The following is a 13,778-nucleotide window of genomic DNA, read 5'->3' on the forward strand; positions in this document are numbered from 1 at the left end:
CCATGCATCAACGAAATTCTGAAAAATTGAAAAATAGTGAAAATCGGAAACATCACAATCTACCCTCGTTAAAGAGATTTCGTTTTCGAAATCTACCCTCCTTAAAAGAAGGAGGTTCATAGCCACACACTTTTTGAGAACACCTCACAAAATCCCGAGACTAAGAACTTAACAACCATATTGCCTTTGACATCGGTGCCAATAGGCAATCACACTCTGCTACCAGAAAACCCACTGATCGTCCCCTTATGAGGGTACTCATCACTCACAACATCATACACAAAACCGGTTGAATTCTACACTAGACTTAAAACCAACACTAGTCCCCTACACAAGGCTCGAAAGAAGAATAGTCGTAAGACCCCTGAATATGACAACATCCTATCTCAACCTATCCCTTTAAAGGACACACAAGTCCAAGACAAGGAGCCCTATCTACCACACAATCAAACTCAAACTCAGACCTACACCTCTCAGTCAGAGCAATACTTGGCATGCAACATACGGCTATACGACTACATAATTATACAACGACCACCAACCACACCAACCGGCAATTATTATACTGATCAACCTCAAGATAGCTAAATGATGAATCTCCCAACAATTATACAATCATGAGCCACCTAACTGATAGAGTGTACCCTCTTGTGCCCAAGACTCAAATCCTCAAAACCAGATCTTTAATAATCAATCGGATTGGACACTTGATTCCACCTAACACACTTCGTCACCTGAGATAACTTCCTGAATCCACATCCTCACATTGTCACAACACCCAATACCATACTTTCACTATTTATGACAACTTGAAACAATTATTGACCTTTGACCCGACATCTTAAATCCCATTGCGGATTCAATCCTAATAATTGTTTTATTTTTGAAATTAGAACTGTATTTTAAATCTACGAAATTGAACATAAAATTGGGAATTATATATATTGGATCAACTATTCGAACGGATTCATATCATTAACCCTTTTAACAACCAAGATGCACCCTTACTTGATACGTTCCATATGAAAAATGAATATTAGAGATTACAAGCTGGATTGTCATGTACTTGTTAGAAAAAAAATGAATACCAAATGCTAAAAAAATAATTAAAAAAAAAAAAAAAGGAAATTGAACAACGATTATTTCATTTCTACAAAAACAAATACAGGTACACAAATGATGTCTCATAAGAAGAATGAAGATTAAAATATATATATATATATATATATATATATATATATATATATATATTGATGAAGTTTAACCCTACTCCATGCTATTTCCCCTTCCACAATGGATTTCGTAACATAATTTGCGTATGACTGTAGGTAAAATATTGGTCAATATTGTGCTCATAAGATTGTGATGGGCCATTCATCAAAATGATTAAATCTTGTTATATGACCAAGCCTATTTGTGTAACTGTAGATCCAACAATTGGTGTTAAATAAAAAATAGAAATGATGATGAATCAAATACTCATTGTTGACATTTAATTTAATTTTTTACAAAATATCACAATACTTTGTTATTCATGCCTATAAGATGATTTGACAATTTTTTTCCATTCATATAACGTGAAATAGAAGTTTAAAAGGTATCACTCCTTATAGTGTATCATTAGCTGAAGTAAATTTTAATACCAAAATGAATCAAATTAAAATGAATCAAATTTTGAGAAAAATAGATTTGAGATATTGGAGGATACTAAACCAATATTTCAATCATATTAATAGTCTTTAGGAATATTGTCAAACAATATATGGAAACCCATTAACCACCAATATCAAAAGTTTAAAAGATTTATTTCTATTTGACGCGAATAATCCGACATGGTACAAACTCTGATACCATTAGGAGCCACATGGTATGATATTGTCCGCTTTGGACCTAAGCCCGCACGGTTTTGCTCTTGAGCTTTATCCAAAAGGTCTCGTATCAATTGAAGATGACACACTTACATATAAACACTTCACATTTCCTCTACCCAGGCGATGTGGAACTGTGCACCCGTAACTCGCCAGTGTGGCAGCCTGACAGTGTCTCTCGCATCCGCCCACGGTACACTCGCCCACAAGGTCATCACATTTGTGTTATACGTTCAATTATTATTATTGTTTTTTTTTTTTTAAATCCGAATGTATATAAATGATTTGTCATTTAATTAATTGTATGTTCAATTATTAATATTGTTTTCGAATTCATTGTTCCACTCCTTTATAATCTTAACCATAAGCATTTTATTTTGCTAAAATTATCTAAAAATTCAATGGAACTACTACAAAATAATAATAAAGATTGAAATTTAATTATTATTTTTTTAACCTGACATTGTAAAGTTCAGAATGAATTGTAACATGTTAATACATCGTGATGTTATTAACTCTCAATATGTATATACACACACATTTGACCTTTTACTCAGATCCACTAACCATGTCAACACAAGGACCCGCGTGTCAACACAATGACCCGGCAACATGTAAAAAGAGTGAATAGCCACCACACATGGAGAATTTGTGATTGTAATTGGTCATTCTTGGGTTTTATAGTAAGTGGCCAATCCTACTTCTGTAAGCCCAATTGTAGGTCCAACAAAATAAAGACCACTTTTCTGAACCAAACTTTGAGAGAAATAGATTTTGAGATATTGGAGGATGCTAAACCAATATTTCAATCATATTAATAGTCTTTAGGTATATTGTCAAACACCCTTCAAGAATAAGTTGAAAATCATGAAACTTAGACCTGTTTAGCAAAGACAATGTCATTGAATTTTTGGATTATATAGAAACCCATTAACCACCCATATCAAAAGTTTAAAAGAGAACAAATATTTCTATTTGACACGAAGAATCCAATTTTTGTAAATGATTTACTGTTTAATTCATGTGATAGATTTGTATGTTCAATTATTATTATTGTTTTCGAATTCATTGTTCCACTCCTTTATAATCTTTACCTAAGCATATTATTTTGCTAAAATTATCTAAAAACTCAATGGAACTACAAAATAAAAATAAAGATTGAAATTTTTTTTTTTTTTTTTACTTGGACATTGTAAGGTTCAGAATGAATGGTAGCATGTTAATACTTAGTGATCTTAAATTATTAAGTAATATTAACACTCAATATATATATATATATATATATATACACACACATTTTACCTTTTATTCAGATCCACTAGCCATGTCAACACAATGACCCGCATGTCATGTAAAAGTAGCCATAAGAGTGAATAGTCACCACACCCGATGTAAGATTGAGATGGAGAGTTTGTGATTGTGATTGGTCATTCTTGGGTTTTATAGTCTGTAAGCCCAATTGTAGGTCCAACAAAATAAAGACCACTTTTCTGATTCAGGCCCAACCCGACCCATTCAGTGTCTAGACCGTGTAGAATACGAGTATGACCTTGTTCTAGTCTACAACCACTACTGGTATTACTTAACCAGCAATCAATTCAACTCATGCACGAATATTCCACCACGTGTCAGGAATAAGCAAGTACATGGACCCCACACTTCATATTACCAACTCAAGCTACCGGCTGTCTCCGGCACAAATGGGTCAGACTCACTTCACCATTAACAATTCACCACGTGTCAGTCACTATCTGAAAATAATCACACCCTGTTTATACCCTCCTCGGTTAATATCTTCCTCAGCTAAATCCATAAACCACTTAAGCAGTCTACACTTTTTGTTGACTGAATTACCCTTGCCAAACACCATTTACACAATCCGGACTCTTAAAAAGAAGACGGGGGTAATAAAGTACTTTAACACGGAACTTTTGATTACCGTTACCAAGAAAAGAAGACAAGGTAAAGAATATTTATTGTTTTACAAATTCGTAATATTATCGTGAACCCAAGGGCAATCTTCAGCAACAACATCCAAAAGTCCAAAACTAACGACTATAAATTACCCACATTGAACCAGTCTTTCAGTGTTCTCGATTCTCAACCGATAAGTCTTTTCCTTTCAAAATGGGTTCGCGTTACGAAGTCGAAGTCACAATCTCTTCAGCTAAAGATCTCAAGAACGTGAATTGGCGTCACGGCAAGATCAAGCCGTACGCCGTCGTTTGGGTCGACCCCAAGAACAAATGCTCCTCCAGGGTCGACGACGAGGGCGACACGTGTCCCTACTGGGATCAGACACTTGTCATTCCCCACAACGCTCCGATCGAGGACTCCACACTCTACATCGACGTCGTCCACGCCGACGCAGCCGACGACACCAAGCCGTTCATCGGCTGGGCTAAACTCCCCCTCGCCGACGTCGTCGACGAAGTCGGATTCGGAGAGCGCGTGCTTCGCAAGCTGGAGCTGAAGCGTTCCTCCGGTCGTCCCCAAGGCAAGGTCGAGCTGAAAGTCGCCGTGCGCGAGCCACGATATCGTGCGCCGGACCCCTACTACGCACCTCCTTACGGTGTCCCACCACCCTCTGCATCGAGAGACTACCCCGCTCCGCCGGCGTACTGTAGCCCCTACGCGCCACCACAGGGACATTACCAGGGGGGCCCACCGGGTGGGTATCAATACGGCGCGCCCTCGTACGGTCAGCAGTGGCAACAACAACCCTATGGGCAGCAACCGTATGGACAGCAACCGTATGGGCAACAACCGTATGGACAGCAACCGTATGAGACGGAGGAGAAAAAGAAGAGTAAGTTTGGAGGGATGGGGATGGGGACGGGATTGGCTGTGGGTGCGGCTGCAGGGTTGTTGGGTGGTCTTGCGATCGCGGAGGGTGCTGATTACGTGGAGGACAAGATTGCGGATGAGGCGGCAGAAAGGGTGGAGGATGATCTGGGTTATGATGATGATGAGTAGGAGGAGGACCAGCTTTGATATGTTTCGCGTGCATGCTTTTGAGTGATTTGGATTGGCAATTGTGCCTGATTGGCTCAATTTTGGTATTTTGAATGTGTCTTTGCTGGTTTCTTTTAATTCAATAAAAAAAACAAATGTTATTTAAAAAAAAAAAATTAAAAAAGTTTGATATTATGCATATACATATATTATTATAAATGTGTGTATTTATTTATCAAAAGGAAGGGTTGAATTCGCAGTTAATTATTCTGTTTCAGAAACAGTGGTGGCATTTGTATAATATGATTTATGTGAGAGAGAAGCGGCTCCAGAAGCTTTTTTTGGTTTGGTGTGTTTTTTGACGTGATGTGATAATATGCTCATTGGGCATCCCAATGCGTGTGGGGACGAATCTTGTGGTATTCTTTCTCGAGAGAATAACGCTGGAGTGGCCCATTAGCAAAAAAAGCTTTTGGCTTGGAGGTTACGATGAGCGTTGGATGGAATCCTTAATTCATATATATGTGTGCATATATATATATATATATATACATATCTATATTCTTTCTTTCTCAATTTAAATGTCTAAATAAAAAAAATATGACATTTTTTTTAAGAGGAACAAGTAAAATTTAATGGAGGAATCATACCGTGTTGACGTTTTTCTTGTGGTACAAAAATGGCTGAAATCTACTTTTATCTCAATTAATGCTGTAGACGAGCCAACGTCCATCACCATCATTATCATTTTCTTATTCACATATGATTGGCCACCCAAATTCTCTGTTTCCAATTTTGTTCTATTGTTCTAAGAAAAACACAATTTTGTTTATAATATTTGTCTTACTATATTTATTAAGTAATATATAATTCAAAAAATAAGAAAAATGCAACTGAAATAAATAGAGATGAAAAATTGATATAAGAAAGAAAATGGAAACAATGAGTAATATGTCAAAAAAGAGAAGATACTTTAACTATTTTCAATAAATGATAAATTATGTATAATTTTTTTAATTAAATTATTATTTATTGTAATCTCTATATATGTTACGGTCTTGTCAAACACGTGAACATACTGTTGATTTTGATAACCTGCTCCGATAATTTGAAGATAATTAATATTATCTTTGTTGATCCACATGCACGTTCTAACATAGGAGTAGTAAACAATGGCATTAGTTGAAGGGTAATTAGTTTGGTAATGGCTCAATAGATTAGTGTTTTTTTGTGGATCTTGAACTGTTAGACTTTAACTCAGTGCATTAATTAATCTAATATTTAAAATTTTTTGTCTTAAATTTATTTATTTATTTTCTTATGTTTTTTTTCTTAATTGGTACTCAAACACATGCCTCCAATGAGACCTCTACATCTAATACTTCTTGCCTTGAATTTTTTTTTTTTTTTAGTTCTCACATACACATGTCTGTACTGAGACTCAACCCTTTGCATCTATTAATACAATATCTAACGTTTCTTGCCTTGAATTTTTATTTTTATTTCTCTATCTTAATTGGTACTCACACTATCACACACACACACATACCTTCACTAAGACTTGAATTCTTAATCTCCTTTTAGAAACTAGGGTCTAGTACCCTTATGCCATTGACCTATTAGTAAAAAAATAAATAGTTTGGCAAGATAGAGAAATGATTTGTTGTTGGGAGCAGTTGTAGGTGTTTTGGCTAGTTTAGAGGTAGCAATTTGTATTCATAAATCATAATTGTGTTTTATTGATCTATAAATATTCTCTAGGGGTACGATCCATTTAATATTTGTGTTAGAGACTCTCGATATGAACATGACAAATTTATTAAATGAGTAACACAACATGACTCGTGTACCCTGTTTAATAAATGATTTATTAATCTAATGACATGACTCGTTTAATGACCTATACATATAACATGTTTATTAACTTCAGTATAAATATAAATATAATGAAAAATAATTAAACAATGATCACTAAATTTATGAAAATGAAAATAATTGGGACAATACAATTAAAAATGAAAAAAGAGCTAAATAGAGTATCCATAATAGATTTATATAGAAATAATAAATTTACCCGTTGTAATTGAGTTAAAACCTGTTATGATTGATCTAATTGACTTGATTCAATTAATTAAATGAATTTAATCCAATTAAACGAATTAATCTCTAAAATCAAAACACAATTAATTTGATACAAGTAATGTTTAACTTAAATTAGATAACTTTGTGTACTGTTTTTGAGTCACTTGACAAATCGTGTCAACGTGGTGGATGACGTGAGGGTGGAGGAGCTTTTTGTCAACATCTTCACTATAATTTTAATATCGAAGGCAAAAGAAAATTAATAGATGTAATTCTGTCTTCGAGTGGAAGTGACATGAGAGCCATGTTAATGGATTTGATTGAAAATTTTAAATTTTAAACTACATAAGAGCCTAGTACAATTTTCACTTGATTAGCATTTTATAATGCATAAAACTATATTTGTGTGCTTATATTATATTAATATCAATGTGTATATTTATATTTTTTTATTCTTTTATCCACGAACCTCATGCTGGTGTAGAGGTGTGAACTCACTCCTAATTAGTTATTCTCTTCTAGACACTGTGCTGGCATTTGATTTTTGAATTCCAAGGAATATGATAAAGAACTGTGATAACGCTCAAGTCTTCTTTTTGTCATCCAATGGTTTCCCTCTCCTTTCCTTAATAGAATATTGTTGAAATGTCCCAAAAATTTAGTTATTTGTTATTTCATTAAATTTTTGGCTTCTAGAGTACCATGACTTTAGTAAGTCCCATATGATCCATTCATATGATCCATTTTAAAAATCATACTATATCAATGTTTTTCGTGCTGTTCACATTGTCTCTAGAATTTTGGAATCCTTAGGTATTGTTAGACGCACGGTGAAAAGTTTTGGTGCACAGTACAAATTTCAAAGCCTCCAACATCAAAACAACATGCAAGGTTTCATGTGCATCAAAATAGCACCGTACAAGCGGGATAGTTAGTCCAGGCTAACCAAACAATACAAGCCCAAGAGTACAAGGCCCAACCCAGAGCAGCCCACACAAGAGCAACAGAAAAAAAACACTGATGCCTGAGACAGGACACAAACACAAAGCAGTGAACATGGAGAAGAATTCTCGCCCTTCAAGGACTAATTATTGTCCGGAGGCTTTGCCGGCCTAATAACAAAGGCTGAGAGTTCCCATTCTTCAATGAGCACACTATACAAGAGTGGTATTTCTTATGTTACGTTTGTATAGGTAAGAGAGTTGGAATTAAACAATTTTTTTTTGGAGGCCAGGGAGTATAGAAATATATAGAATCTGCTGTCATATTTCTTGAAAATTGCTTTGATAATGATTCTTGAGTTTTGAGTTATGTAACATTTTTACCAACAGGTCTAGCGGTATCAGCCTCTTACTTCTTCAACTAGGAAAAAAGAATCTAATTTTTTTATATAAAATTTGTTTAAGATAGTTATTTAGGCGTTAGGTAGTCGGGTTTTATTTAAAAATTTTGATATTATTCTTGTGACTGATCCCGTCATCCTCTTAATATTTTTTCATGCGAATTAGAACTACACATGATTTGTTTTTATTCGTTTTTTGGAAGAATTAAGACTATGTTCGGTTGCATAGAATTAAAACCTTAGAATCGATATAATTAGAGAAAATTTTAGTTCAAAGTTACATCAATTCTAATTTCAAACAACCGAACATAACCTAAATCAACTCGAATTCAATAATTTAAAGATATTCAGATTGACCAAACTATTAAAACTAGTAGAACCGCCTCTTGCAAATAAAAACCCAAAGAATTCTAAAATTTTCTCATGATAACTGGTATTTGGTTTGGTTCAATTTTGAAATGACTCGGATCAAATCAATTCTAAAATGTTAAAACATGATGACACTGGTGACTTCGAGTAGGAAGACCTTTTAATATGTTTGGCGTGCATGTGTTGGTGATTTGGAATTGGATTAACCCTATTTTAAATTACTCTACTAGATTCTTTAAATTCAATAAATAAATAAAAAAGAAAAAAGAGTTTGGTAAAATTATATATATTAATATAAATGTGGGGGGATAAGTGTAGAAATATCCCTAAAGTATACTTTGCGTATTACTTTTACCCCCTATTTGAAAAAGTATACAAAAAACACCTCTAATATTTTTACATTGTACAAAAATATCCCATCTAACATAAATTAGTATTGTAATACCCGTTTTGCCCTTTTACTCTTTCTAAAATGCCCAAAGGGGATATATATGTTACTAATCTCATAGTATAGATGTTATGTGTACATTACCTTATATATATATATATATATATATATATATATATATATATATATATATATTGGAACTTTTTTCTTTATATATCTATCTCTAAACAATTTATTTTATTTTATTTTATTATTATTATTATTATTATTATTTTTAAACTTTGACAATTTGTAGAATAAGGATTTGAATTTATTGAGATTTTAGTTTACAATTTTCTACTATTTTTTTTTTTTTTTTTTTTTTTTTTTTTTTTTTTTTTTTTCATACCAACACTATTAAAAAAAAAAAAGAAAAAAAAAAATTTCTCAATATCAGTGTGCACTGGTTTTTGGAGTTTGGAAAAATTTTGTTTTATTTAGTTTACACTTTATTTTTATTTTTATCTTTACTTTTCTTTTATACTTTTATTTTTATTTTATATTTTTATCTTTACTTGTCCATTGTCGACTTCCTCAAATGGTATCATTTTCGGTCATTTTATAAAATTATTTATTTATATATATACATATTATAAAATGGTTCGTTTTGTTAACTTAGGATTTAAATTTGTCAGAGGGACCTATTTGTTCCAGATTAAAATTTTAAGGGTATTTTTTTGCACGAGAGGGGTATCCTACAATAGTGTCCTTTTCGGTCATTTTATAAAATTATTTATTTTTATATATTTTATAAAATAATTCAATAAGGGTAATTTAATCCACTTAGAGTTTAAATTTTTTTATACAGACCTACTTGCACCAAATTGAAATTTTAGGAGTGTTTTTTTGCACGTGAGGGGTGTGATATGCACTATAATCATACCTTAGGAGTAGTTTTTACACTTGACCCTAAATGTGTGCGTATTTTCAACAATAAGTATTGAATTCTTAGTTAATTAAATTAACTATTTTATAAACTGTGCTGCCATTTGCTTAGGGATGGCAATGGGACGGAGTTGGGGTGGAGTTGGCTAAACCCTATTCCGCTCCATTAAAAAATTCGTCATACCAACTTCACTCCAACTTCAGGACGGGTTTATAATTGGTATACCATTCCTGCCCTCACTTCGGTAGACAAAATACCAACTCCGCCCCGCATACTCCGTTTAATTGTGTTAAAGTTGAAACTGTTGAATTAATTCTTGAACTTGGGATAGAATACTAAGATCTTGAATCCTTGATTAATTCTTAAATATTGAATCACGTGCATAATTGTAAAATTTTAGTAAGTAGTGATTTTAGCGAATATTTAATCAAAATATATTAATGAACACTTAACTTAAATATATATATATATATATATATATATAATCGGGGTCGGGGCGGGGGTGGGGTGAGGGCATCACTAAATCCGCCCCCACCCCAAACCCGCTTCAGGTTTTTAATTTTTTATCATATCTGTCTCAAACCAATTTATGGAGCTACCAAATTCACCCCATTAGGAGTGGAGTGGGGCAGAAACCCAACATATCGGAAGAAATTACCATCCCTACATTTGCTCTATGTATTTAAACGTGTGAGATAAGGTTTCATAATCTTTTTGTTTGGAGTCTTTGTGACAGGGATATAATAATGCCCCAGTATTGAGTTTTGGCATCCAATTTGTGTGTGAGCGGATCGTTTTCTTGTGGTCATCTTTCTCGATAGAATAACACTGGACCGTCCCAAAAGTTGAGTTATTTGCGATTTATGTAAAAGTTTTTGGCTTGGAGGATTCGATGAATGTTGGAAGTGTCCTTAGTCAATACCGTAATCTAATTTTATATAATCCAACGTAGAAATCATACTATGTTGATGTTTTTCTTGCCGTACCAATAGTAATCTTGGAATGTGAGGTGCCTGTTGAAAAGTTTCGACACATACGGTAATTCGGCTATTAATTGGTGGTTTGTGAATGAAAATTTATTACATAATCTCAAAATTATTAGTCCGGTCCATACTAACTAATAATTTGATACGTATAAAATAAAAATTTAAATAGAATTGACACATTTATTTGTAAGTAAGTTAGTGATTAGTCCAATCTCGACGACCATGTAAGGGTACCATTCACGTGAAGGACAAGATTGTGAATGACGTGATCATAGTGTGTAGGATGATCGGATTGTGACGATGCAGGTGATTTCAAGCGTAGTAGTGTGCAAGCGTAGTAGTGTGGCTGGGATGACGAGGACCTTTAACATCATTGGCATGGATGCTTCATGAGTTTATGCTTTTGTCAACATCGATATTCACTATAATTTAATATCGAAAGTTAAGAAAATTAATATATATGTCTAACATCAAGGTGTGTGTATTTATTTATTTATTTATTTATTTTTGTATTCCGACGAATAAGATAAACTTATGAGATGTGTCTCATGCTAAAGTTTGTGTTTACGAATCATTGCTTTTTTGGGAGAATTTTATTAAGATGTGTAAAAAATACAAATATATGTGATTTAATTAAGCTTTTGGCTTTGACAATACCATGGGTCCTTAGTCCGATGTGATCCACTCATATAATCCAAAATAAAAACTACACTATGATGATGTTTTTCTTGACATTATTTATATATATTTGTGATTTAATTAAGTTTTTGGCTTTCGAAAATACGGATGGATCCTTAGTCAATCTCATGTTATTTACTCATATAATCCAATTTAAAAATCATATCACGTTGATATTTTTATGCGTGTTCACACCGTCTTAAAGAAATTAGAATCATTATCTATATAATTACAATTTAATTAAAATTTTGTCTTCCAAAATTCGATTAGTGTCGAATGGGTCCTTAGTCAGTCCCATGTGATCCACTTATATAATCCAATATAAGAATCATATTATATTGATAGTTTACTTGAGATTCACACCTGAATCATTAGCACGGTCAGCAACATAAAATGTATATATTTAGAATGTCCACCCTCATTCCCTACATCTTAATTTGACATAAGTACTCTCGTATTTTTCAAATAACGTTTATATGTTCAAGAGAAAGAAATAAAATGATATAGAATCAGTTGCTTAGAATAATTTTTTGGAGGGGAGGTGAGTGTATATAGAATCTGCTCAAACTCGAATTCGTTAGAATAATAATCTCTTAAAAATCTTATGTCTAGAGTTCAAATGAATTTTAATCCATTAAAATTCTTACCCTCTACAAATTCAAAAGGAATGACGGAAGCACCAAATTTGTCGTTTAAAAATCGAACCGAACTGTTAGAACACAATGATAATTTCGATTGGGACCGCTACTTTGAATGACTACTGTTTTGATTTAATCAATAAATAAATATAAATAAAAAAAATTGTTTAAAACAAAAAATTGTGTAAAGTGTTAGAATTCGAAGTTATTTTATTAGTCTCTTTTAGAAACCGTGCTGGCATTTGCTTTAGGTCTTCCCGCGAATATAATAAACGTGTAAGATAAGGCTCCATAAGCTTTTTCTTTGGAGTCTTTTGAGTTTTGGCATCCAATTTGTGTGTGAACACACTCATTTCCTTGTGGTCTTCTTTCTCGATAGAATAACAAATGTTGAGCCTAATTTTTTTATTTTTTATTTTATTTTATTTTTTGTGCCGTAAGAACAGTTAACTTGGAATGTGAGGTGCAGGTTGAAAAGTTCTTCCAAGATACGTCGTTTTAAGAGTTGAAATTCAGTGCCGTATAATAGATAATTTATGAATTGGAGTCCACTAAGTTGTGCTGAAACGGACGACTGAAATCAATTCACACAATAATATTATTGTTCGAATTAATTTCAATTAATCTAAGTTATACGTTATAGTAGTATTGTACTGCGAAAAATCCGAACTTGACAATCCATAAGATTGTTGGAGAGTTATACCCTCTAATTTCTTAATAGATATTATAGGCTTCTAATACCATATATTTGGAATGTCCAGCCTTATGTTCTACATCCTTGACAATATATGGGATTATTCTCTTATTTCTTTTATCACGTTTTATAAATTAAACATCTAGTGACCCAAGGTAAAGATTAAATCCTCTCCGGTAACATAATTTAGCGGTTTTTGGAATCGGGGCGGGATTGGCCACGAGCGCCATGATAATAGTTTTGGGTAGTCTGAAAAATTATTACATTGTCTCAGGACCGTTGATCCTAATCAATTGCTAATCAGAACACAAAACTAAAAGTTTAATAAAAGTGACACGTTTAATTGGTTCGGAACTAATGGTCTGGAATTATGCAATAATATGTTGTCTAAAGGTATTGTCAATGACGTGGCAGAGAGAGAGAGAGAGAGAGAGAGAGGAGGAGGAGGAGGAGGAGGAGGATGATAAAAGTTAAATAAAAGTGACACGAACTAATGGTCCGGAATTATGCAATAATATGTCGTTTAAGGGTATTGTGGATGACGTGGCACACAGAGAGGCAGAGAGACAGAGAGAGAGAGGATGATGATCGGGGTTGTGGTGAGCTCCTAGGTTCACTGGTTGAAGGAGGATCACTTTTAATATGATTGGCGCGGATGCTTTCTGCGACAGCTAGTCAATGTCGTTGCTATAATTTAATATTGAATGTCAAGAAAATTAATAGATCTAGTTTTGTATTGGAACGGAAGTGACATGACAGCAATTTTAATTTGATTCAAATTTTCAAATTTTAATTTACAGAAGAGCCTAGTACATTTTTCACTTGATTATCATTTTATAATGCATATAAATAT

The 13,778-nt window shown here is 33.2% G+C and overlaps 1 protein-coding gene across 1 annotated transcript; it reads left to right on the forward strand.

The window, feature by feature from the left end:
* The first annotated feature begins 3,947 nt into the window (after positions 1 to 3,947).
* LOC132271775 (protein SRC2 homolog) lies at positions 3,948 to 5,087 on the forward strand. The gene has a single exon (XM_059773250.1). The coding sequence runs from the start codon at positions 3,996 to 3,998 to the stop codon at positions 4,842 to 4,844; it is 849 nt and encodes a 282-aa protein (XP_059629233.1). The 5' UTR covers positions 3,948 to 3,995; the 3' UTR covers positions 4,845 to 5,087.
* Positions 5,088 to 13,778: the final 8,691 nt, after the last annotated feature.

Source organism: Cornus florida, unplaced genomic scaffold (assembly GCF_030987335.1).
Source record: "Cornus florida cultivar Cherokee Brave unplaced genomic scaffold, ASM3098733v1 CherokeeBrave_3.0.0_Hap2_Chr08, whole genome shotgun sequence".
Classification (NCBI taxonomy): Eukaryota; Viridiplantae; Streptophyta; class Magnoliopsida; order Cornales; family Cornaceae; genus Cornus; species Cornus florida.

What these genes read in the sequence shown, in the direction of transcription:
- LOC132271775 (XM_059773250.1), top strand. Translation starts at nt 3,996, where the DNA reads ATGGGTTCGCGTTACGAAGTCGAAGTCACAATCTCTTCAGCTAAAGAT.